At 40.9% G+C, this 23,879-nt stretch overlaps 1 protein-coding gene and 1 long non-coding RNA gene across 7 annotated transcripts; both read left to right on the top strand.

The window, feature by feature from the left end:
• The first annotated feature begins 336 nt into the window (after positions 1 to 336).
• Positions 337 to 22,762, top strand: synpo2a (synaptopodin 2a). 5 transcript variants are annotated; one of them, XM_080290117.1, is made up of 5 exons: positions 338 to 576; positions 7,693 to 7,844; positions 9,009 to 9,688; positions 15,432 to 18,328; positions 22,028 to 22,762. In XM_080290117.1, the coding sequence occupies exons 1-5, from the start codon at positions 469 to 471 to the stop codon at positions 22,619 to 22,621; spliced, it is 4,431 nt and encodes a 1,476-aa protein (XP_080146243.1). In that variant the 5' UTR covers positions 338 to 468; the 3' UTR covers positions 22,622 to 22,762. The 5 variants fall into 5 exon arrangements, with proteins under 5 accessions (XP_026017633.2, XP_080146243.1, XP_026017634.2 ...); XM_026161849.2 differs by having other exon boundaries at positions 339 to 576; positions 15,432 to 18,388; XM_026161848.2 differs by lacking the exon at positions 22,028 to 22,762 and having other exon boundaries at positions 337 to 576; positions 15,432 to 20,361.
• On the top strand, positions 11,400 to 14,349 carry LOC145420690 (uncharacterized). 2 transcript variants are annotated; one of them, XR_013902005.1, is made up of 5 exons: positions 11,400 to 11,537; positions 11,992 to 12,027; positions 12,386 to 12,538; positions 12,903 to 12,993; positions 13,599 to 14,349. It is a non-coding gene; the product is annotated as an uncharacterized LOC145420690 (long non-coding RNA). The 2 variants fall into 2 exon arrangements; XR_013902004.1 differs by lacking the exon at positions 11,400 to 11,537 and having other exon boundaries at positions 11,890 to 12,027.
• Positions 22,763 to 23,879: the final 1,117 nt, after the last annotated feature.

The following is a 23,879-nucleotide window of genomic DNA, read 5'->3' on the forward strand; positions in this document are numbered from 1 at the left end:
AATGAAGTTATACGGCAAAGAGAATGAATGGATGCTGATATGAAGCCACAAAAGTACATTCAGTACTCATTATTTAGGTATCTGACACAAACAAAGCTGGAATTAACATTCTCGATTTAAACAAATAACCAAGAAGTATTATTATAATATAATTCATTGTCTTCGTCTTTGCTGTCTCTAAATCATAAAAGTACCCCTCACCTCACTTGCCCAAAATCTCCCTTTGAATAAGATGTTCAGGGATGTTGGTGAAGTAGTGATAGTTACACCCACCACCAGTTGCGTTTAACGCCGCCAGGCGGGTCCGTGCGCAGTGACGTTTCCAAAACGGGCTGGACTCTGAGGACAGATGATGGGGGTTATAGGCTACAGCGGTGCGGTGGATGTGGTTTTTCGTTAAGTGCTGCTGGCCCGGCTGACAGCTCCATGAGCGCGCCGTGGAAGTTTGGCTGAGGAGCTGCGCGCAGCATGGGCACCGGGGATTACATCTGCGTAACGCTGCGTGGTGGTGCGCCCTGGGGATTCACCCTGCGAGAGGGAGAAGGGGACACCTACAGACCTCTTCTAGTTTCCCAGGTATGTATGCGAGCGTGCGTGGGAGGATGTTTTAATACCACTTGAGCAGGGTCATGCCTGTCTAATCTAATGCTAGTGAGACTGCAACGATGGATAAACAGCCTAATGAAAGTTTGTGGACATGTTGTTGTTGAGATCCTGGAAAAGTTTCTGTTTCTTCAGAGTCACGACAGTTTTTTTTTAAGGTGAGAAATTCAGCAGGAAAACAGAAAAAAACAGAAAAACAGAGACTTTAAAAAGTCTGAAATTTGATGGGAGAGAGCTGTCTGCCGCTGCATTTTTGTGCGCGTTGGCTGTGTTTTGGTGAGAGATTCCTCGGCACCCTTATATGGTCAAGGCCACGACAGAGTGTGAAGCTCAGGGCAGTATGATCTGTTTTCAGTCACAAAGACTTTTTAAGCAAGAAAGCAAGTCCAGTAACCAGACTGAAGAGTGAAGGTATATGTGCATAACACCAAGGTGTTACGTTTTAGTATGAACAAAAAACAAGTGCGGCTAAAACTAAGAGGTTATCATGCAAATATCCCTTTCAAAAAGAATTCAAATAAGAGATAGAGAGGAGGACAGGCAAATTTGAAGTTTTGCTGTAAGAACGATTCAGCTGCGTGACATTTGTTTAGCCTGATAATAAGGTAATAAACCTTAGAGGTGCGGGGTTTTATCTGCTTAGAGGTAACTGCTGATGTAGCCACTTTCTGATGAGACGCAGAGGCCATTTTTTAACATACTGTAATGTAAATGTACACAGACAGATAATATATGTTGTACTCTTTAGGTTATTTCCTATTATTTGCTCGTCCGTCCATCACACGTTCTCATTTTGCAGCCAGTGATAATGGAAACCAGTTTAAAGCTTATTATGATACTTAAATTAGTATCATAATTAATTAGTCACTTTTAACAGCTTTACATATTATGCAAGTGTGGACAGCGTTGCATACAACAACTCACTCAAAAAAATTAATAATACAGTAAAAGCCATTGTACCAGCCAACTTAGTTTACTGCCTTCAAACGTTCAAATAAACAAGTAGATGGATGGAAAAATGAAAGTTTAAGCTTAAGTGGAGCTTTTTTACTCTTTACCATAACCATAAATGAGCATCTTTGTGAGTGTAAGGATCACTGAAAGGCTGGATCACCTTAAACCAATCTGCCTTAAAGACATGGGATAGTGTTGCACACACTGTGATGCACAGTATTTGTGAAACCAGGTGCCGTTACCTTGACCAGCTGCTTAAGCTCTATATATGGTCTGTATGTTCCAAAGTGCTCAAGCTGCACACATTCCCCATCAACTTGTCAACAGAGTGCATGTAAAAATAAAATTTAAAAAAACCATTCTTAAGCCACATTCCTGCGACATCGAAGCGCCACCGGGAGAAAGTTTTGGAGAATCCAAAAACCTCAGCAGATCATTTTCATGACAGATGTTTAGCATGTCTCCAACAAGTGAAGCCACATCTGTAAAGTTGCTTTCTGTCCTTTATATGATTAGTCTGATTAAATAGTATAGTGACACTTTTTCCTATGAAATGCCCCCCTCACGCAGGCCTGACACTCAGTGTCTGCCTAATGTCAGAATAAAAGCATCAGCAAAAGCACCTGAAGACAAATATCTCCTGTGGGCAATAAACAACTCTTAAATCTTGTTAGCTTTGAGTGAGAGAAATACCCCATAAAGTTTAGTAGACTGTATTGAGAAAAAAATTGCAAATATTGCACATAAGCTACTATATCCCCTCTCACAACTCTAAGCCAAAAACAGCACTTAACGTGAGGTAAAGCAAGCAAAGCTATTTATAAAGTTGCTCTCCCTTCGATGCCTCCTGAAGCTTTAATTTTCTCGTGAAACTGTGCTGCCTAATTTCAGACATAAATGTGCTTTTTAAAGCATCCTTGCACCCAAAGTGTTCCCGTGTGTTAACAAACGGGTGCTGTGAATACATTGCGTTCAAGTATGGGCCTATTAATGTGAAGTAGCTACATATGCCCCAGTTTGGGACATCTGGGGTTGTGTGTGGGGGGGTTCAGTTCCAGTCTGCCTCATCTGGAAGACATAACTCTAAACATACCTTTAAACTTTTCTTGTGAGTGAGCCAAGTCTGTTAGTCAGAAGTTACAAAAAGAGAAACAAACATACCGAGATCGTGACAAATGCTCTCGAGCTAGAGGCTCTCCTGCGTCTGATAAAAAAATGTGTGTTTTTTAATGCTTCTGCTGAATGTCGTGGACACCGTGTTTTGTTTCCTGGGGGAAAGTGATTGTTCAGTGTACTGACAAGCGACACAGAGTAAGGCGCTCTGTATCCCCTCTTAAAAGGTTCTGTCCATATAAGGGTGCTTGTATTTTTCTTCTTATTTGGAGTCCTGGCTTGAGTACAAAGTTGATGAGGTCACTTTATTTTTTTAAAGCTGCAGGAGCACGCTCAGTACAAAGCCGTGTCAAATTCACTAACACGCACCGAGGTGAAAAAGCTGCGTTTGCTATGTGATGCAGAATGCATTCATATTAAACAGATATTCCAATACAAAAAATATAAAAATTAAAGAGAGTTTAAATCCCACCAGCCTGATCAGGAGACTTTTTGGCCTAATTACTAAGGTATTCCATCTCTGTATGTGAAATGTCAACATGCATCAGATCAGTTAAGGAGCACGCAGTGATAACTGTGATCTTCATGAAAGACTTTTAAAAGTTTGCACGAGTTTATTCTTACATACATGAACTAATCTGTTAGTCTGTTAAAGTATAAAAACTTTTATGAGTTGTTCTTTTGCCTTTTACAGAGCAAAGACGGCTTTTGTTGCTGATGCTTCGGCCCTAATAGTGCGCCACAGGAACCTCGTTAAGCTGCCAAGAAATGAGCCAATGAGCCGTTTCCTCAGTCATTCACTGCTGTTTTCCCAGACTAAGCAGAGTGATTCACAGCTCAGTCACTTATCTGAGTTTGGGCATTGTGTTGTGCAACAAGCCATCTCATTTCCAATCCTGGGAGAAAGCAGTGACCTTACGCGATGGCTGGCCGGGCTTGTTTTCCTCTTTTCTGTTTCACATCATCTAAACAAATGAGGGCCAGTGCTCAAACAGCTTTGTATTTGCGGCATTCCTGCTCTTCGTCAACCCCCCAAAGTGTGTGGTGTTTAATTTGTGACAGAAAAAAAATATTCTTGGATGTTGCAATACTGTTTTTCTTGCTTTCTTCTAAAGTCGCTTTTATTGTGAAAGAGGTGATGTTTGTGTCAGAGTCCAGCTATTCCCCTCACATCAGTGCAAATGTGAGGGCAATATTAAAATAGCTGATTGTGCAATTGCGTGTGATGTTTGGAGTGGTGCACAGATATAGGTGGCGTGATGGTGCAGTGGTTAGGATTGTTGCTTTAGACCTTTTGGACCTTTCTGTGTGGAGTTTGCATGTCCTCCCCGTGTCTGCGTTGGTCTTCTTTGACTTCCTCCGACAGTCTGAAGGCATGCATAAGAATGAGTGTCTGCTTCTCAGCTGGGATAGGATAGGAAGAGACTCCTGCAGCCTTCAACTGGTTGAGTTATAGATGATGGATGAATTAAATGTTGCTGTTCTTGGATAAATCATTTATTTATTTATTTATTTTAGTTTAATCTGAGTTTAAGGCTTATTTTACTGAGCAGGGCATTACTATGCACACACTGAAAAAGTGAACTTTCTGGGATTTACAGCCAGGTAATTAAAAAAAATAAAGTGAAACTGTATTTCATCTATTTTGTGCCCGCAGGACATCTTTAAGAATTATTAGAATTTTTGGAAAGCTGTTCAAAAAAGACATTAGGCAGTTTTTGGGAACTGATGTCATTCCAGATCCATTACTCCATACATTAGTCATACATCCAGATGATGTAACAAATGGAAAACTGTCGGGAATTCTGCTACTGATTGCAAATAAAACCCAATTACAGCTAAAAGCCATCTTTATTATAGAAAAAAATACTGCAGACTAGAGAAACGTCTACCAGTGACACAAACAATAACAGATTTATAGCTAGATCTTAAATGGGGGCTTAATTATTCTTTGCAAGAAAAAACATCAAAGCCAGAAATGAAGAATAATGATTTATGAATATTATAAGTTTAAAAAAAAAAAAAAAGTAATCTTCTTCCACATGTATGTGGATTAATATAGATTAATAAGTAATCTATATTCTATTTCAGTGCCTTCATTGGTGTGTTATGGCTTGGCATGCATGCACATGACAAAAAAACAAATGTATCTCCCCTCAAGACACATACAGCTCAAATGAAAGGAAATACAGTTATAATAAGAAATGATGCAAATTTAGAGGAAAGCTAAACTCTTGATAGCATAAATAACCTAACACAAAACAAGGGGAACATACAGGAGGGTCAAATATAAATCTTCCAGCATGGATTTAGTGCTAAATGTGAAACACCTGGAAAATATCTGCCTGTAATCTAAAAACAATAATTGCTCAAAGCTGTGAAAGGCAGGAACCACACGGAGGTAGGCAGAGACATCACCCGTTCCTGTATTTCCTGTGATTTTCTGTTAGGTTTAATGCACTTAAATAGCTCATTTGAAAAGTGGTTACCCAGACATTGTTACAGCCCCACATTAAAATAGTTATGTGGCCAATTATTTTGACAAGTTCCTCTCCATTTGAAGAAACCTACACAGCATTTATCTGCTATCCTCTCAAGGGCACTTAGTGCATATCTGAGGCTTTTCTTTGTAAGCTGTGCGGTAAACATTGGCGGACTGTGTATTTTTGAGTTGTGAGGAGAGACAACGACAAATCTTTCCCCTCCTTTTTTGGAGTGTGGACCGTTGCTGTGGCATCCCAGAAGTAACCGTCCTCCCTGTAGCGAGGTGCGAGTCCCAAAGGGACGGACACATTGGCTGCCATATAGGGCTTGTTTTGTTCGCTGTTTGCTCCGAAAAACTGGAGCGAGGATGGAAAGTTACCATCTCTATAATGGAACACCTGAAAGATATTTGTATGTATAACAAAGTAGGATCATTCTTGCATTATATTTAAATATAAGCAATGGGCAAAAGTAATGACATCCAAAGAAGAAAGACTACAACTGGTTTCATTGGGGAAAGTTTTAATAGCAAATATGTGAAATCAAAAATGGTGTACAAAGTAAAGGCAGGCTTTTTTGACTTTTGATTCCTTTCTATATTATGAAATCTCACTCAGAGGTTTTTCGCTTCCCCCCATCAGCTGTACAATGTGTGTGCATCTCCATCTAGTGATGAAGTTGTTTCACTGCAGCTATGCAGAACTGCCTCATTTGCAGTATGAAAGTCACAAAGTTTCAGGACACTTTTGTAAAGCATTGTTATTCTAAGACCAGAGGTATCAAACATATGGCCCGGGGGCCAGAACTGGCCTGGTAAAGTCTCCAATCTGGCCCACTGGACAGCTTTGGAAAATGAGTACATAGATCTTTACCTGTATTTTCAGGTTTTCCAACTTTTCTTACTACACCAAAGTAATTAAGTTATAGATAAACGATGACAAACTGTTGTTTTTTTTACTATGTTTTTCACCAGCATTTGTTAATTAATGAAAACTTTATATTTTAGAATTACAGGATATTGAACAATGTCCTGGGCAATGAACTATCAGAACTTTTTTTTGTAATTTTACCCATTTATCAAGTTTCACTGGTCCACTCTGACCCACTTAAGATCAAAGCTGGCAGTATGTGGTACACAATGTAAAACGACTTTGACATTTTAGATGTTGCACAGCTTTATGTATTTTCATCCTAATAACACAGCATAGTGATTGTAAATAAGAGATTTTGGGGTTGATTTCCCACTAACGGGGTGGCTGCAGCTCAGGAAATAGAGCAGATTCTCTATTAATTGGAAAGTTGGTGGTTTGATAAATATCCTTGGGCAAGTTACAAATCCCCAAGTTGGTCTCTGATGCATCAATCCGAGTGTGAATGTTAGATAGAAAAGCACCACAGAAAAAAAAAGGCTTGTGTGAATGAGACATGTTGTACAAGTGCTCAGGTAGAGCAGCTTGTCAGGAGATCATTTAAATCATTCAGCAGAGAGACATTCTGTAACAGTAGAAAATCATGGTGCCTTCCCTGTGTATTGATTTTGATGCCAGTATAAAGTTCTCTAAATCAATCCCTCAGGAAAATTAGCCAAAGACGCTTATTAAAAGCATAACTTTATCACTACCAGGGTTTATTTTTTTTATGGCATGTGGTCTTTAATCTAGAACTGACGAAGATAAAGCGTAAAGAAAAAGGAATCAACATTTTCAAACGGCTGCCAGTCTTAAGATATCTGAGAAACCTTCCTAAAGCTTTGTAATTGGGATACTGGCAAAATATCTTAACATAACTCCTGAAACCAAATCCTCTAATAGCATAGTACTACAGTAATAATTTATCCCCTTAGCTGTATGAGTGGCCTTTTGTGCTGAATTTATGAGGTATTTCTCCTTATTAAATCCTCTTATTAATGAACCATTTTATAGGCTCCAGGAACCAATTAGAAGAAAATGAAACCATCAGTCATTAGTCTAACTGTGTAAAGAGGTGCCCTTTAAATGGCTCTGCCCAGAGCTCGACTACAGCAATAATATGCAGCAGCACAGTCAAGATTCAAGGTAGAATTAATAGTTTTATTACTGAACACCTAGCCTATGTCAGTGTTTGTACATTTTGGTGCCAAATGTACATTACGTTAAGTTAAATTACGCTGCCGGCATGCTCTCTTCAGATCTCTAAAATGTTAACGGTCCAGTCTGAATTCCTCTGCACACTTTGGCTGGCTTGATCTTCACACTGGCTTTTACTGGACGTCCATTTTCACCTCGTGTTACGTGAAAAAGAGTTTTCTTATCTGATTTCCCAGAAAAAATATGAACTTGTGAAACTGATTTCTGCTTTTTGACAGGTAATATTTCAAACATGACAACCGAGATTCGTGAATCTTAAACAGCAGATCTCACTCTTGGCACGCCTTTATCTCATGTTATCCTTCTATTGCCTGATGCTGCACCCCGCTACGCTGTTTGTGAAGAAGTTACACATCAAACTGTGTTTTTTTTTTTTTTCCTTTCTTTTCTGACTCCCAAATGTCTTCTGCAGGTAGAGGAGGGTGGTCGTGCCTCCCTGGCTGGAGTACAGGATGGAGATGAGGTGGTGTCAATCAACGGGGAGCCGTGTGCTGACCTCACCCTTTTACAAGCGTTTGCGCTAATCGACACATCAATCGACTGTCTGCAGCTGCTAGTCAGAAGGTAATGCAGCATGCCAGCCGCTGAACTGAGATCATATGAGACATGTGCGAAGCCTAGAAAACCCCGAGTTTCAGAAAACAAAGGCACAGGACCGTATTCATAGGATAACATGTAATAATGTGAAGTAGTAAAACACAAAATAATGTAGGTTTATCAGTTACACCGCAGAGCCTTTGCATTGTGACAACTGAGCCATGCAAACTGTAAGTCCTTGGTGACCACAGCAGCAGGGAAAACTGATCGTTCCACTGTTTTATTAGCATTTAGATAGCATGTAGCTTTATGACATGTGGCCTTTTTGCATACTTGAATGAACCCCTGTTTCTGTGATCATATCCAGCCACGTCTGCGTGTGTTGTAGCCTGTGCCTCGACCATGCTGAACCTACCAAGTGGCTTTGCCAAGGTGTTGCAGATTTGTGTGTCTGATTGGCATGCAGCTGCTCAGCCATTACTCAACTGGCAGTGCCAGTCTGTTTATCAGAGTGACATGTCCTCAGATAATCCCGCTTTCTCTTTAACAGGCCTTGACTGCTTGTTGTGTAGCTGCTTTAAAGGGAGATTCCGAGCAGATCGTCTCAACTTTGCTGTTTGACAGAAGTTGATTACATTTGGAGACAAGAGCTGGTCTTTAACGGCTAATTGACTTGAGCACAGTTGCTGTCATGCATAATGACGTTAGTTTATGCTGCTCCAAACTGACCTTGAAAGTCGAAATTAGGCAGATCGGTGTCTGAACGTAATTATTTTCCACTTCGGTGCCCTGACCTTTTCGATTCACTTTCTACATCGAGATTAAATCTCCTTGATTGCTTTGACAACTTCAGCAGAACAACGAGGGCTTCAATCCAGTGCTGAAATGCCTGCTTCTGTCGAGTGAACACCCCTGCATCTTGCTTAGAGGTGTAAATTGGGTGGGTTTTAGTCTATTTAGAGATTTAATTAAAACACGGGTCTAAAAGAAATCTGTCCAAGTTTTGACATTACTGGAAAACAGGAAGTGTACATTTCAAACTGTAGAAGAGGAAAAAATGTAACCAATAACATTTATCAATAAGTAATTGTTTTCATGTCTTCCCCCAAGTTCAGTTCATTTTAATAATGAAAAGAAAAAACACATTTACTCCGTCACTCATTGTTTATCTCGCCTTCTTCTTTTCTAAAGATACCACTCCATCACCACTGAAGACTATGAATCGGATGAAATGCACTGCAGTGAGAGGGCCTCTGCGGGTGAGACTTTAGAGAGCACCACCCTTCACATCTTCCCCCCAAAGCAAACATCCCAAATCCCAAATCCTGAATCCCCGGATGAGACCTACAGCAAAGAGTTTAATATCAACACAGAGTTTTCCAAGGAAGGCCAGCTGCTTTGCACTCAGCTACATATCCCCTCATCTAAGGAAGAAGATGATAAAGTACAGCGGTGCTTCTCACCCGGGGACATGGTGGAGCTCCAGGTGTCCCTGTCTGAGCAAACCTTGGATGATGTGGGCTGCGCCTCGCTCGGAAGTGCTCGTGGGATTGATGGGGACCTCTCAAACCGGGAGGCTGTGGAGGCTGTTCATATCACCAATGCCGCCACTGCATCGCGCTCCGTCAGGGAGCCGCTAAGCCATCATGGAGTGGTTCTCAACTCCCCTTTAATGCTGGGGCAGGTGGAGGTCATTTTGGAGGCATCGGGAGTAGGGAGGGGCCTCCAGAGTGGAGGTGGCACTCGGGTAAGGGAAACAGTTGGTTCTCAAAGTGAAGGAGAAGAAGAGGACTGCAGTCCTGCAGAAGAGCAGGAGTCTGATTCTGAAGGAGTTCAACACAAACCCAACAAGCATCGGGCTAGGCATGCCAGTAAGTATATTTGGACTGGTTCCACCTGCACCAGTATTACCTTCGTGTGCATTCTTTCTGTGTGTGTGAGTGGGGATAACTGTCTTTTCTTTAAGAGGGGTAATCTTCAGCACTAAATTACATTTGTCAACATGTGTGCATTCCAAAGCCTGATGTCCAGTGTGTGTACGCCTCAAAATAGTCTCTCACTGCAACTGCAAGGGGGTGGGGTGCTCATTCCTTTGAAAGGAAGGAGATGCATCCGGATCTAACCTGAATTATCTCAGAACCAAAGTTATAGTATTACGGGTCGATTGAGCTTCTAACAAAGTCTTATCATATAAGAATTCACTATCACAAGAGAAAGATACAAAAAGAATGGATTGTATGTATGGGGGGGGAGCATCTGCACCCTATAAAACATTAAAACCATCCATTTAAAGAGAGGCAATGGTGAATATGGATACCGGGGCGTTCCTCTGAGCTGTGTAGAAGACATAAATATAACCCCAGCACGCTGACGATGCCTGCAGAAGTGGCCCTTTGACAGACACCAGCATGTGCTCCCCCAGACCCGTTACCTGATCCTTTCAAACTGAGTGCTTTAACTAAACTCAAAAAGTGAGTCTGTCGCTCACTCCCGCTGTCTCCTCCACCTTCAGGTTAGTCTTGCAAGAATATAAAAAAGTAAGCCCGCTGGTGTTATTGTGCGATTGCATTCGGCGCACATTCTCCGTGACTGTCGGATTGGACGAAATGTGATTTCAGAAGAAAACATTTTATTTTATTTTTTTTCTTTCAAGTAGACTGCGTGCCAACACACACAGAAGGATTGGTAAAGACGTTGCTGTCCTGGTGAATTTATTGCATGCATGCTAAAATAATCTTTCTTGCTTCCTATTCTTGGCTACTTTACAGGGTTGGATGAGTGATTGAGTGTACAAATGGGAATATTAGACATGGGTCGGAGAATTTCATTATTGCTTTATGGGCCAGTGTATTATGTTCAAGGGAATGAGCTCATTTGAATGATAAAATCACAGCTGGATAGTATGTAAGTATGTAAATGTAATGTGTGGACTGAGAAAATATGTAATGTATCATTTTTTTTGAGTGAATGAATCTGTAAATAGCTCAGTTTACAGTCTATTTGCTGAGTGTTTGGATCAGTTCAACCACAGAGCAAGCTGTATTATTAGTTTACTGTTATTTCTGTATCTGCTTTAGCTGTAAATGCTGGATGAGGTTAATATCAAAGTAACGTTACAAGATGAAACTGCTTCGTGGCTTGCTTATTTTAACCTCCTAAGACCCAAACTCTTCCACGGCATGCATTTTTAATTTCTCTTTGATATTTGGGCATATTGGGGCCAGATGAACGTAAAAACAAAGAATTACCAGATTTATTTTTTTTTACCTTATTTTTGTTTTTATGAAAAATAAGAGCCACATATACGGATATTTGTTTAAAATTTTGATAGAACAGTAGCAGTATAATGTCCTCGTAAGTGGATATCAGGCCCATGTAGAGCAAAATTGAGTATTTTGGTCTAAATAACCCAAAATGTGATGTCCACATACACTGAAAAAAAGGGACTGGCCATCTCTTGGATTTATGTAAGCATCTTGCATGTATTTAACACAATTGCCTCATGTTTTAAAGTTAAATGTAACTATATAGTGTAAAAACTACATGATATGCAGAAAGGGTGTATTAAATTGTTCATATCATGTTCAGGTGAAGTAAGTCAATAAGATAGCAACGTTAAATCTCGTGAAACCACGCGTGATTTCATCTCGCGGGCTTTGGATCGTGGTTTAAAAAAGGCATCCATCTCAGTCAAGTCGAGCAGCCAACTCTACGTTTTTGGTATGTCTTGATTTTTTTAATTCATTTTTACCATATTTCAGCCAAATGTAGTTAAACGTCTAGAGTGTCGCCATGTAACATGCTAAAAAAGAGCCGTTAGCTTATTTGCTGTTTTATCTGTTGTCAAAGAATTGGCGCTTTTTCATTTGAATTTGTCTTTGGCACAAGAGCCGTAATATCACATTAAACCTAATTACGAGGCACTCATAACATAATTTGGTTTTCTGTGTGAATAGATTTGCCAACTGACTCTTCAGTTACATTGTGTATTTACTGCACCGTGGTGTTAGTGAGATTTTGGACATTGAACAGCTTTAGCTAATATCATCAGCGGCATTATGCTAGCTTACATCCCTACCCCTCCTGGCCTCACCTGCTGTCCTTTTGTTTTTGTTTTTGTTTTTGTTTTTTTTGCTGCACATTGAGAGACGACCTCTATTCTGCATTTCACCAGGAGTCAGCTGATGGATTGTGGGTTCAAGGTGTTATGGTAAGAAAGTATATTCTATTTTCGTTTCTGTAACTTAATTATAATGGGTTTTTTATAATTATTAGGTGCATGCATACTCACCCTATTAATACAACTGAGAAATCCAAAATCTGCCATAGGTTTAACTTATACCTGTATGTATTGCCAGAAAGGTGATTACTGGACTCGCATTAATGCACACTTGAACTGAAATGAGGTTGTAACTTGTGGGTTGTTGGGTTGCAAATCAGAAACAAACATCTTTGGATTTTTTTTAATCCCATAAGATCTGGAAACACAGTTTTTATTCAACAAAACATTACTGATTAACCAAGCACAGTGCCTGCTGTTATTTCAAAATAATTTTATGTCATTTCAGATAAAATGCAGCATTCCAGTGCATCCCAACCATGCCTTTACAGTCAAGGTTTCTGACGGAGCTGAGTTTCTCTCTGACAGTCTGCTGAAAGTGTTTGCAAAGTGATCGGGGGAACAGGGCACAAAGCTAAAGGATGTAGCTGCCATTATGACAGTAAGAACTTTAAAATTCTTTAACTACAAGGTGTATATGTATTGCATTAGGTCAGTAAAATTTTTATGCTACATCCATTGAAACAGTCAACTATTACCTGTGAGTAATGATTCCACTAAAAGGATGCCATAATTTTCGTCATGCATTTACTGGCCCACTGAGAAAAATTTATCTTTTTTTAAAAATAAATGTTCTGGAAACTATATATCCATAAAGTTGATGTCAAACAGGAACTTTTGATATTGCTTTGTAGATGCTGGTGTTGCATGTTGACTGGTTTAAAAAGTCAAGAGTTTTTGTCTGGGATCATTTTCTTCTGTGCTACTGAAAAGTTCACAAATCTCTGTTTTCTTTGTTATAATAGTCAAGGATGACATTAATGCTCGGAGTCCCTCATCAAAGTGCTCCGCATCTGTGTGAAAGACAATTGCAACATCTTGGTGCAGGAGTTCATGGTGAGTGTTTTATGAGTAGATTGTGGCTTTGCAACATTTAAAAATGCATTTAGTTATCCACTTGATCCTCATTGGACTGGTTAGGACCAGTAGTCCTCTTTAATAATTTGAAGTTCACATGAGGCCTAGTAGTGAACTCGGCCGCCGGCCCTTGAGGCCCCACCCCCACCCCTGTATTAGGGGTCACATCAGTGTGAAAAAACTTTAAATTTGTCATTCTAATGAACAAAGGAAAATCCCACCAGTATTTACATTAGCTTTTGTTTGAAAAAAAAAAAAAAAAAAGACCAACTGACCAACAGCTAACCAAATTGTGGGGCTGAAAGTCTAAATTCTAACATCTTCTGAGTGACATAGCCTGGATTTCTGATGGGCCGGTGTCTTTCTAACAAAAACTAATGTAAAGCATTTGAAATTATTATGTTTTTCACCCTCTCTTAGAAACTCTGTTAGACCATGAATGGCAGCATGGCAGGCCACTCTTTGGCTATAGCTATTTACTATGTTGCTTGCATTGGTTTAAATTACTCTAACATTAGAACTGGTAGATTCAAAAGAGATGAGTTTAAAAAGGAATCTTAAAGAAATGTTTTGTGTTTAACCAGGACTTGACTGAGGCCACTGCACAGATTGAGAAAACCACAATGAACATCTGTCTCCAGAGATGCGCCAGGCAATGACTTTTCTGATGTTGTTCTTCAAGATCTGGATAACGTGACCTTTGCAGTAGCCATGCTGTTTGGACCTTTTTTATTCCTTCAACATGAGTTACCCATCACAACTCTGCTACACTTTTGAGGTGATTCAAAGGGTGGTAATGGAGTTGGATGCAACTCAGCTCTCAAGAAAAGCTCACAACTAAGACAAAACTGCTCCTGCAACGAAGCTCACTGTTATGCATGTGAGGTGACCAGCTCTAGGTGAGAGGACATTTAAATCTCACACTTGTTCTGCTGCATTTTTGAAGCTCAATTCCAGGAACGGATCGCAGGGTTCATTTTTATATACTCTGCAACTGCCATGAGGACGAGCTGTTTTTTGTTGTTGTTTGTTTTTCCTTTTGCTCTGTACAAGTTCTGTTTGTCTGTTTGGCAGCATTTTTAAATTTCTCTTTGTATTTTTTCTTTCTTTTACTAGTGAAGAGATGTAGCGTGAACAGTTATACAGTCTAAATATCCCATATGGGTCGTGTGAAATGGTATTTTCAGTTTCATTCAGTTGAAGTAAAGAACGTTGAATATTTCTAAGTGTGCTGTTTTGAACCAAGATGTCACAGTATGATCAGTGCTGTAATTTTTGACAGTCACTGTATCAATGTTATTTTTGCGTCTCTTGAATAAAGTTTTTGACCTGCAAGTGCTAATTTCTTTAGTTATTGGGGTAAAATGGGTAATGTTAATAGGAAGGTGTTTGCCAATTCAGTAACCTAATTTAATGTTAATGGAAACTAACATTACCTCAAATTGTTTAGTTATAATTGTTGTTTAACTGAATCTTGATGTCAGAGGCCTTAAATAGAATGTTTTGTATTGTTCTTTCCCAACATTTTTCAAAAGAAACAGTCCAATTTCTTTGCTGTGATTGATTCCAGAGAACACGGAAGAACTGACATTATTTAACTGTTGATTTATATAGATTCAGTAGAGGAGTAATGTCAGTTTAATTCTTTACCTACTGCAGTGAAATTAGACATGTTGTTTTGAAAGGTTACTGGTGGATGCCAGCAACCATCTTGGAAGAGAACAATACAATCTGTTATAAGGCCTCCATTTGAAAATTGTGTATTTGATACTAGAATATAATAGCAAAATGTAATTTGAAGATAACATGTAGTATTTAAGTGACCAAGTAGTATTGGGTAAAAGTTATTGAATCGTGTTGGGATAACGTGAGAAAATTGTGAAGGATTAAAATATTCCAAGAGCTCAAATTACTTCATCAAAACATGTTTAAGTCACATTTTATCAACACAAATTGCACAGGTTTATTGAACATGAATAAATTGTGTTAATTTAACTCAATTGTTTAAGTTGCTGCCAAAGCAAAACATCTGTGTGCAACAAATGTCCACCATTGAATTAAGTAAATCCAACAACATATTTTTTTCAGTGTATGTGGACGCCAGGTCCTAGGAGGTTAAAGGTGAATTGTATCTTCTGTCTCCACATAACTTCTCCAGGCAGCTTTGATGAGAGCAAAACTAAACAGCATTTGATATAAAAATATTAACTATAGTCACGTGTTTAGTGCAGTTTGTAAAGCCTCTTTAAAGTCTCTTGTTCAAAATCTTTACGAACTGTTTATTTTTTAAAGTAAATTCAGATGAACAGATTAAATGTTTTTATGATTGTAATTCTTTAAGGTTTTAGTACCATTAAATTGGATTCATTTTGGCCATTTTTTAAACACAACTGTCTCTCTTTTCCTTCTCTGTTAAGGGCTCAGGCGCAACGAGAGCATTTCAGAGAAACAGCTAAAAGAAGCCAAGTCCAAATGTAAACGAATTGCCCTTCTTCTTACGGCTGCTCCGACCAACCCCAATAACAAGGGGCTGTTGATGTTCAAGAAGCATCGTCAGAGAGCTAAGAAATTCACGCTCGTGAGCTACGGCACAGGAGAAGACGAGCCAGAGTACAGCGACGAGGAGTACGAGGAAAATCCAGACAGCAGACAAGAAACCTCTGCTCCACAATTTATCCTTGTGGCCCCAAACGACTCTGACATAGATAAGCCTTTTCTCACTAGCACCCACAGTGGCAAAAGTGTGCTAACTTTTACCTTGGACAAGGGTCTTCTTGAAATCGAAAGGAATTTGAAGAACCAAGCAGAGATGGAATCTTTGCCTGAAACCAAAGGCAAGGGTGCGCTGATGTTTGCCCAGCGTCGCCAGAGGATGGATGAGATTTCTGCTGAACACGAGGAGCTTAGGCGCCAAGGGATCCCCGTTGAAGCAGTGCAAGAGGCTGAAAATAAAATAGTGGAGCATTCCTACATGCAGTCGGCTGCAGAAGGCCGCAGTTACATGGATGTAAACGTGCACCAGCAAACCCAGCAACAGTACCAGCAGTTTCAAGAGCAACAGTACTATGAGCAACAGCAGAACTACCAACAACAACAACAATATCAGCAACAATATCAGCAGCAATATCAGCAACAGCAATATGAGCAAAGTCACTATCAGCAACAGCAAATGTATCACCAGCAGCAAGAATATCATCAGGAGCAACAAAAAATGCAGCAGTATTCAGCAACTGTCAATGGCACTGTCCAACATCAAACAAATGAAATGCAGAGCTCTTTCAGCAATCGTACTGCAAAGCCTTTCTCAGCAGACAACATGGCGGCCACCCCTTATTCTCACGCAATGAGTGGGACCAATCAAGATTCTGTGAGTCAAGGAGAGCAGATTGCTTCCCGTGATGAGCGCATTTCTACTCCTGCAATCAGGACGGGACTTTTGTTGGATTCAAGGAAAAAGAATGCAGCCAAGCCTATGTTCACATTTAAGGAAGCCCCAAAAGTATCCCCAAACCCAGCATTGCTGAACCTCCTAAACAAAGGTGATAAAAAGCCCGGGTTTGAATCAGGACCTGAGGATGATTATCTTAGTCTTGGAGCCGAGGCTTGTAATTTTCTTCAGTCTCAGCGAGTCAAACACAAGATTCCTCCACCAGTTGCCCCAAAGCCTGTGATCAATCCCACATCACCTCCTTGGTCCTCACAGATAGAAGCAACCAACCAGGAGATGCCTCAGTGTGCTGAAAATAGTCTATCCACACCTGCTGCAGCCCCCACCGCAGAGACTACTCCTGCTCCAGAACTAGAGCCAACCCCTGCACCTGCCCCTGAGTCTTATCCCCCTGCTGCACCCCAGGAGAATCCTGGCAGTACCAACAAAGAGGAACAGCACACATGGCCGCTCCCAGAACCCGAATCTCAACAACAGCCCACACAAGCTGTAGCTCAAGAGGCAAATGGTCATATGAATTCTACGCTGCAGTCTGAGTCGTCTGCTGTGACTACCTGGGGTGCAGCTCAAACACAAATGCAACAACAGTTATCTTCAAGTTCTTGGCATTCAGCTCAAGTGCAGCCCTCAGAACCACCTCCAAGACAGTCCTCACCTCACCCACCTTGGGTATCACATCAGCCTACTCAGAACCAGGCACAGCAACCTCCCACAAGTACTTGGACCCCTCAAATTCAGCAGTCCTGGACGCAGCCTCCAGAGCAATCACAAGCCCAAGCACATGTTCAGCCATCCTGGGCCCAGTCACGAGAGCAACCTCAGTCTCAGCCGCAGGTTCACCCACCTTGGGCACACTCTACTGAGCAGCCACATCTACAGAAAATGCAGCCCAACTGGAGTCAAGCCCAAGAACAAATGCAGCCACAACAACAGCACCAATGGACACAGCCATCACAAACAGACTCTCAACATCAACCACCATGGATGCAACAACCTCATAAAAAATCCCAAGCACAAACTCCTTGGGTTCAAGGGGTACAACCAGAATCCCAGCCACAACCACCATGGGTTCAGCAAGCACAACATCAGGCTCCTCCACAATTATGGCCACAGACTGAAGCACCAGGTCAGTCTCAACCACCTTGGGTATCAGCTCAACCACAACAGCAACAGCTACCTTCAGTGAATGCATGGGCCCCATCACAAACTCAACCCCAAGCTCAGCCACCCTGGATCCAAGTCGCTCAACCACAACCTCAAGCACAGCCTCAAGCCAATTTAAATCCATGGGCGCCAGTACCTGCCCAGACTCAGTCTCAGCCTCCATGGGCTCAACACCCCCCAGAGCACGGTCAACACCACATAAGTTCTTGGACTCAAGAGCAGGATCAGGCCCACCATCAGTCTCCATGGGCTCAACCTGTTCCAGCCCAGCCAGCACCACAGCCAAAGTGGCAACAGCCTACATCAAAGAGTCCACCACAACCACCAATAAACACATGGCAACCAGCTCAGACACAGCCTCAGACACCTGTGAATGCCTGGACTCCACAATCACAGCAAAAACCTGTGAATATTTCCACACTGACAGTGAACACTCGCCCCTCTCCAAAACCTTGGCAACCACCACAAAATGTTCCACAAAGCCGATCCCCTCCTACTCCGCCACAGCGAATGCACTCTTTCACTATTGGTCAAAGAGTTTCATCGCCCATCAACCCAATGGCCACTGTCTTAAACCCATCATCCCAGGGTTCAGCATTTGAGATGCCAGCTGTTAAAGGAAAAGGAGCTGATATGTTTGCAAAGAGGCAGTCTCGAATGGAGAAGTATATCGTGGACTCTGAGACGGTGGAAGCAAATAAGGCAAGCAGGTCAACATCACCAGCAGCTTCCTTACCGAATGAGTGGAAATACACTCCCAATGTACGTGCTCCACCTCCACGTGCATATAACCCTATTCAATCACCTTTTTATCCCCCAGCAGCAACAAAGCAACCCCCTTCAAGTAGCCCCTCAACCAAAGCAAAGAAAAAAGACAAAGCGAAACAGATGCCTGCTCCTAAACCTCTTAATGTAATAGATGTCATGAAACATCAACCCTATCAACTAAATTCCTCACTCTTTATCTATGGTCCAGCAGCAGAGGCCACCAAGCCTTCCGCACCTAAGACCAGCTGTTCGCCTCCTAATCCACCTGATGATAACCAACCAATCAGATATGAGCAAATGCCCCTGGTCCAGCCTGCTGGACCATTTGGTGTCCCATACCCCCAACAAACCTATGAGATGCCAATGCAGCCTGTGATGCACGATAGCCAGTATCAGCAGATCCAACCAAATGTTTATCCCCCCTCTAATCCTTATCAGCAACCTCCTAGTTGTCCATACCAGCAAGTATATAACCAACAGTATCAACAACCTGCTCCACCTGCTTATCATCCCCAAGCCCCTCAGTCTCCAAACTCTCCCTACCAACACTCGGTACAAGCTGGTTACCAGCCAGCCAATAGCCCTCCCTATCTGGCAGCTCCTTCAGTGCCCTACCAGCCACAGCCTCTTAGTAGCTATATTGCTCCCAGTTTCCCTGTGGCTGCTAGGCCTGAGTCTGCATCTGGTGGTAACCCTGGAGTGGCTCCCAAGCCTAAGTTTACAGCTAATAAGAGTTCAGCTCAGGTGTGGAAGCCTGCAGCAGTTGATAAAGAGTGATTCTTGTAGAATCATGACTTATTTGACGTCTGCTTGAATTAAAGGTTTTGTGCCCCGCCACATGGACTATTTTCCTTACCAGCTCTATTTATTGTCATAGTGCAGAACCTACTAGTCTAAAAGTTCATGGAGCTAATGAAAAAAGGAATATCTATAAAATTAAGAATATAAGGATAGACTTACATCCTATTTTAATAGAATTTTAGTATATCTTATCAGACGCAGCATAGTCATAATAATTGTAAACATATTTTATTAGGCAAAAGTAATAAATGTAAATTCATTACATTTTATGCAAAAGAATTGTGTGATTAATAAGAATGTAGGGGAGCCTAATGCTCAGTGTGAAGTGAAAGAAAAGGGTGCGAGAAAAAGATTCAGTGGAACTGGATAAGTCAAGACAGGTTGATGTTTTTAAAGGGGAAAATGATAAATGTTCTTAATATTACAAATTATTACATTTTAAAAAGACCAAAAAAAGTTTTTAAGCAAATACTAAAAGTATTTGTATGTGGGTAAGTGAAAAGGATGGGGCCTGTAGCCTGTAATAATATCAAGCAGAAGGCTTAATGTGTAACGTCAGATGTTGAGTACGGAGATTATGTAACAGCAGTGGGATTTTAGGCTATTCTAGGCCAAATAACACGGCAGACAGACTTGTGACAACTAACACTGTTTTCCTTAAACATAAAATGTGCTATACTTCTTTTTTCCCCAGTACTTTCCCCAATTCCTTTTTGGTAGGACCTACTTAAGTGTGTTGGGTTTTATTTAAAGCTCTCTACCAGCTGTTGCGTCATGTTAGACACTATATTTAAAGTCCCTCATGAGACAAGATTCTGAGGTCCAGAGAGTAGGCTTAAATTTCAACTTAAGCCAGTGAAAGCTACCAACTTCCAGACTGCCATAGTATTTTTCCTGATAAGAGACAGTTATGTAATGTCTATCACTCATAGATTTACCCATTATGTATCTGTTCCTTGTTTTGATATGTGAACAGATGATACATGATCTAGAAAGGAAGAGTTATTGAAAGGATAACCAGCCTGGTAATGCTCACAAGTTGATTTTTGGTACAGGGTCGCTTCTTTGGTTCTCTGTGTTCTTTTCTTTTTGTGTCTGTGTGTTTCTCTTCATAGTGCACTTTCTGTATGATTCACTGCAGTGCCATTAAACTGTCTTTTATCTTTGTTTGGTTTCCTTTTCTTTTGTCCTCTGAACATGCTTTTAGGGTTTCTTCTATTTTTAGTCTCTTTGCTGTTGTCTTGCTGAATTTCACCACTTCTCCACTTTCACTATAAATACTGTCCTTATTGACCTTGTCAACAAAAAGAAAAATCTGTCACAAATTAGTCCGTACCACAGCATCTGGTGGTTCCATTTTCAAGAGTTATCAGCAAGGTGCACCTAATTATCCAAATCACCTCCTTTTTGTAAAAAATAAAATAAAATAAAGAAAGAGAGAGTTTAGAAACTTGAGATGCACATTCCTGCAGAATGACCATGTGATGATGCATTTACGAAGAGTATTATTAGAGCTGTGACTTCACCGGATAATTATGGTCAAGTGAGTGAGCACAGCTGAAATATATATCCATGTTGCATCATGGATTTTGAAAAAGAGCAGATATATGTTGAATGAAAGTATTAGTATCATTTCATAATCTTAGTTAGCGGATTTTACCGACTATTTCTGAAGGGAATTGATCCCCATGCCGATTCATTTATCTTCAATCTGCAATCAAAAGACAATAAAAGAGAGACAGCAAATGTTTACTCTTGCTTTAGAGCCCACACATTAATGCCCTGTAGTGCTAATACACCAAGCTTTGACACCTTTTGCTTCATATTATTTCTGTTTTAATAAGAAAAATACAAGATAAATATTGTATTTATGCCCTAAATCAAACCTTAGCCAAACCATAAATCAGGATGTAACATTCCTGCATTTAAAGACTGTTTTGAACATCTGTCTTAAAATGTAAGGAGCCCAGCTGTTACGCTCGTTTTCTGAGCATGTTAAATCTGGCAGAAATGGCACATAGAAGGACATAAACCATGTGCAAATGGGCTATCGGTCTCCTTCAGCAAAGTAAAAATATGACCTACTGATCTGTTCATATATTCTTGTGCCCAGGACCCCCACTCCTGTGGGCATTTTAAGCCTACCGCATACCTGAGCAGCAGAGACTTTATTCCCCTTGACTGATTTAGCATTTATCTCTGCACGCTCTTCTTCTCTCTTCTTAAATTTGTGCCATATTTTATCAGCTGACAGTGCACATCACTCACCAGATGATGGCAGCACTGGCTTTTCTGCTTATCCACCATACATAACAGGAGGCATTGGATGAGATTATGTGCAGTATAGCTGTGTTTTCACCCCACATAACCCTCTGCAGCACCGGTATCCTGGGGATATTATTGGTATTGGGCATTTAGCATTTCCATCTCGTTATTCTTTCAAACTGTTGCTGTTTAGCAAACTATATTAAGTGGAAATGAGCCGAATGTGGCTTATACTTCCAGAAGGTTATGCACTTTCATGTGCCAGTTGCTCTGATTAATAAGCGGGACAATGTGTTTAGACAAATGCTAGTGCAGTTTAATTCACTGGCTGCAGTATGACATGTCCTAGAACTCTTTTACACACATACACATACCCCCTGTGAATAAGAGAGTGACTGATCTTCTATACACAAGTAAATTATACATGTATTACTGCATTTAAAAGAAATAATCCTGGCAGGGAGCTACTCTGCATCTCACTCTTATCCAAGCTAATTTGATTTGGCCAAAGAGCCAAACACAAATGAACCCTTACTAAAATAAACATGTCTGGATTCTTCTTTACAGGCCCCTGGCAGGAGCTACTCCCTTTCTCCACCAGCCAGAGTACAGTTCACGGGCCAGAAGTCAGCTTCAACTTCTTCCTCCCCAAAGCCCCCAGCACTGGGCTCCACAACTCCCTCGGCAAGGCAGACATGCTGGATGGAAAAAAGCCAAAAGCTCCTCACACCATGGGAGGCTGCCTCCCGGCATCCCATGGGCCTGGTAGATGAAGCTTTTGCTTTCCAGAGCCTCCAGCAAACCCTTGCCTCGAATGTGCGCTTGGCAGCCCAGCGCAAAATCTTGCCTGAGCCGCCAGCAGAGTGGAAAGCCAGGGTTTCTTACCAAGCACCGCAGAAAACAGGCAGCCAGACTTGGAGCCAAAGCCAGAGCCTGAGTCGAGCTTCGCTCCCATCGTTTGTGTCGCCAGTAAGGAGCTCTATCTCCACCACAGTTAATCATGCCGGTTACAGGTCCCTGCCCAGACAGTGGCAGCCTCAGAAATCTGTGACAGAGGCTAACCCGAGGCCCTCGGTGTCTTCATATGAGTCTAAGAGCCCTTTCGGAAAGCAAACTTACAAGTCTGTGTACACCAGCAACACTTGGAGCTGGAGGCGGTAGACTACAGTTCAGCCTGTGCGGTCTTTAATGAGTCAAATCTCATTTATTCTGAGTTTTGTAATACATTCACATGCAGTCAGGAAATAAAAAACAACAGCTTGTTAGAAAGGACAGAAAGTTAACTGGTAGAGAACCTTTTAATACATTCTATTGTTAGATATTTGAAAAGATGTGGGAAAAATGGATGGCAAACACACTGATGTGGAAGACTAGTTGATTAGATAAAGAGATGAGTACGTTGTTTAGAGAGAGTGCATCAATATCTTTGGTGGAAAAAGCATTTGATTGCATATGTGGACTTATCTGTGATTGGAAAAAAAAAAGACACCTGTCATTTTGTAGGTTTTAAGTGAAGATTGTTTCTTGAGTTGTTCTTGAGCTTGTGGATTTCCAGCAATCTGAGTTTGATATTTTGCTGTGGATGCATGCATCTGCCATGTAGGTTGCTACCATGGGTGTACACTTTTCTTTTTTTTTCTTTTTTTTTGTTGCTTGTTTTGCAAAATCCATGCAGGATTTGTGGTGTCCTCTGATAAGAAAATGATTCAAGTGCTAGAATGCAATTACCTTGGGAAAAGGTGCCATAACCTGTGATGTCGTTGGTGCACAATAGGTGTATTTTCAGTAATGCATTGGTATGTGGCCATTACCCTGGTTCTGCCAGAGGTTTCTTCCTGTTAAAAGGGAGTTTTTCGTTCCCAATGTCACCAAGTGCTTGCTCAAAGAGAGTCGTTTGATTGTTGGGATTTTCTCTGTATTATTGTAGGGTCTTTACCTTTCAGTATAAAGTGCTTTGGGGCAACTGTTTTTGTGATTTGGTGCTATATCATTAAAATAGAATTGAATAGACATTTCAACTGTCTAGCATCACATACATAACAGTATATACTGTATAGGAGACAATCAAATGCAGTATGTAAAACGACTGACAACTTTTTGTTGGGAGTGAATTTCATCGATCGCTTCATACCAATGAAATCTAATCAACACTACAAAAAAGATTTTTGTTTAGTTTATGGAAGGTTTAGTGCTGCCAGGGCGATTACTTACACTGTGCAATTGGCTTGTGGCTTATTTCTAGTTTGGGCTTTTGCTATCGACTTGTAATCATCTCCAAATGTTAAAGCTACGTTGGTGTTTCCACAGAGTGCGCATAATGTCCTAATGCGATTCTCACTGAGCAACCTCATAAATGCAAATAAGATTTATTACACAGTGTTGTGTTTTATGCAGATGTACTATAGTGTAGTGTAACAAT

Source organism: Astatotilapia calliptera, chromosome 3, assembly GCF_964374335.1.
Source record: "Astatotilapia calliptera chromosome 3, fAstCal68.1, whole genome shotgun sequence".
NCBI lineage: Eukaryota > Metazoa > Chordata > Actinopteri > Cichliformes > Cichlidae > Astatotilapia > Astatotilapia calliptera.

Coding starts and splice junctions, on each gene's coding strand:
- synpo2a (XM_026161848.2), top strand. CDS start 469: ATGGGCACCGGGGATTACATCTGCGTAACGCTGCGTGGTGGTGCGCCC. Junction 7,845..9,008: donor CTGCAGCTGCTAGTCAGAAG/GTAATGCAGCAT, acceptor TCTTTTCTAAAG/ATACCACTCCATCACCACTG. Junction 9,689..15,431: donor GCATCGGGCTAGGCATGCCA/GTAAGTATATTT, acceptor TTCTCTGTTAAG/GGCTCAGGCGCAACGAGAGC.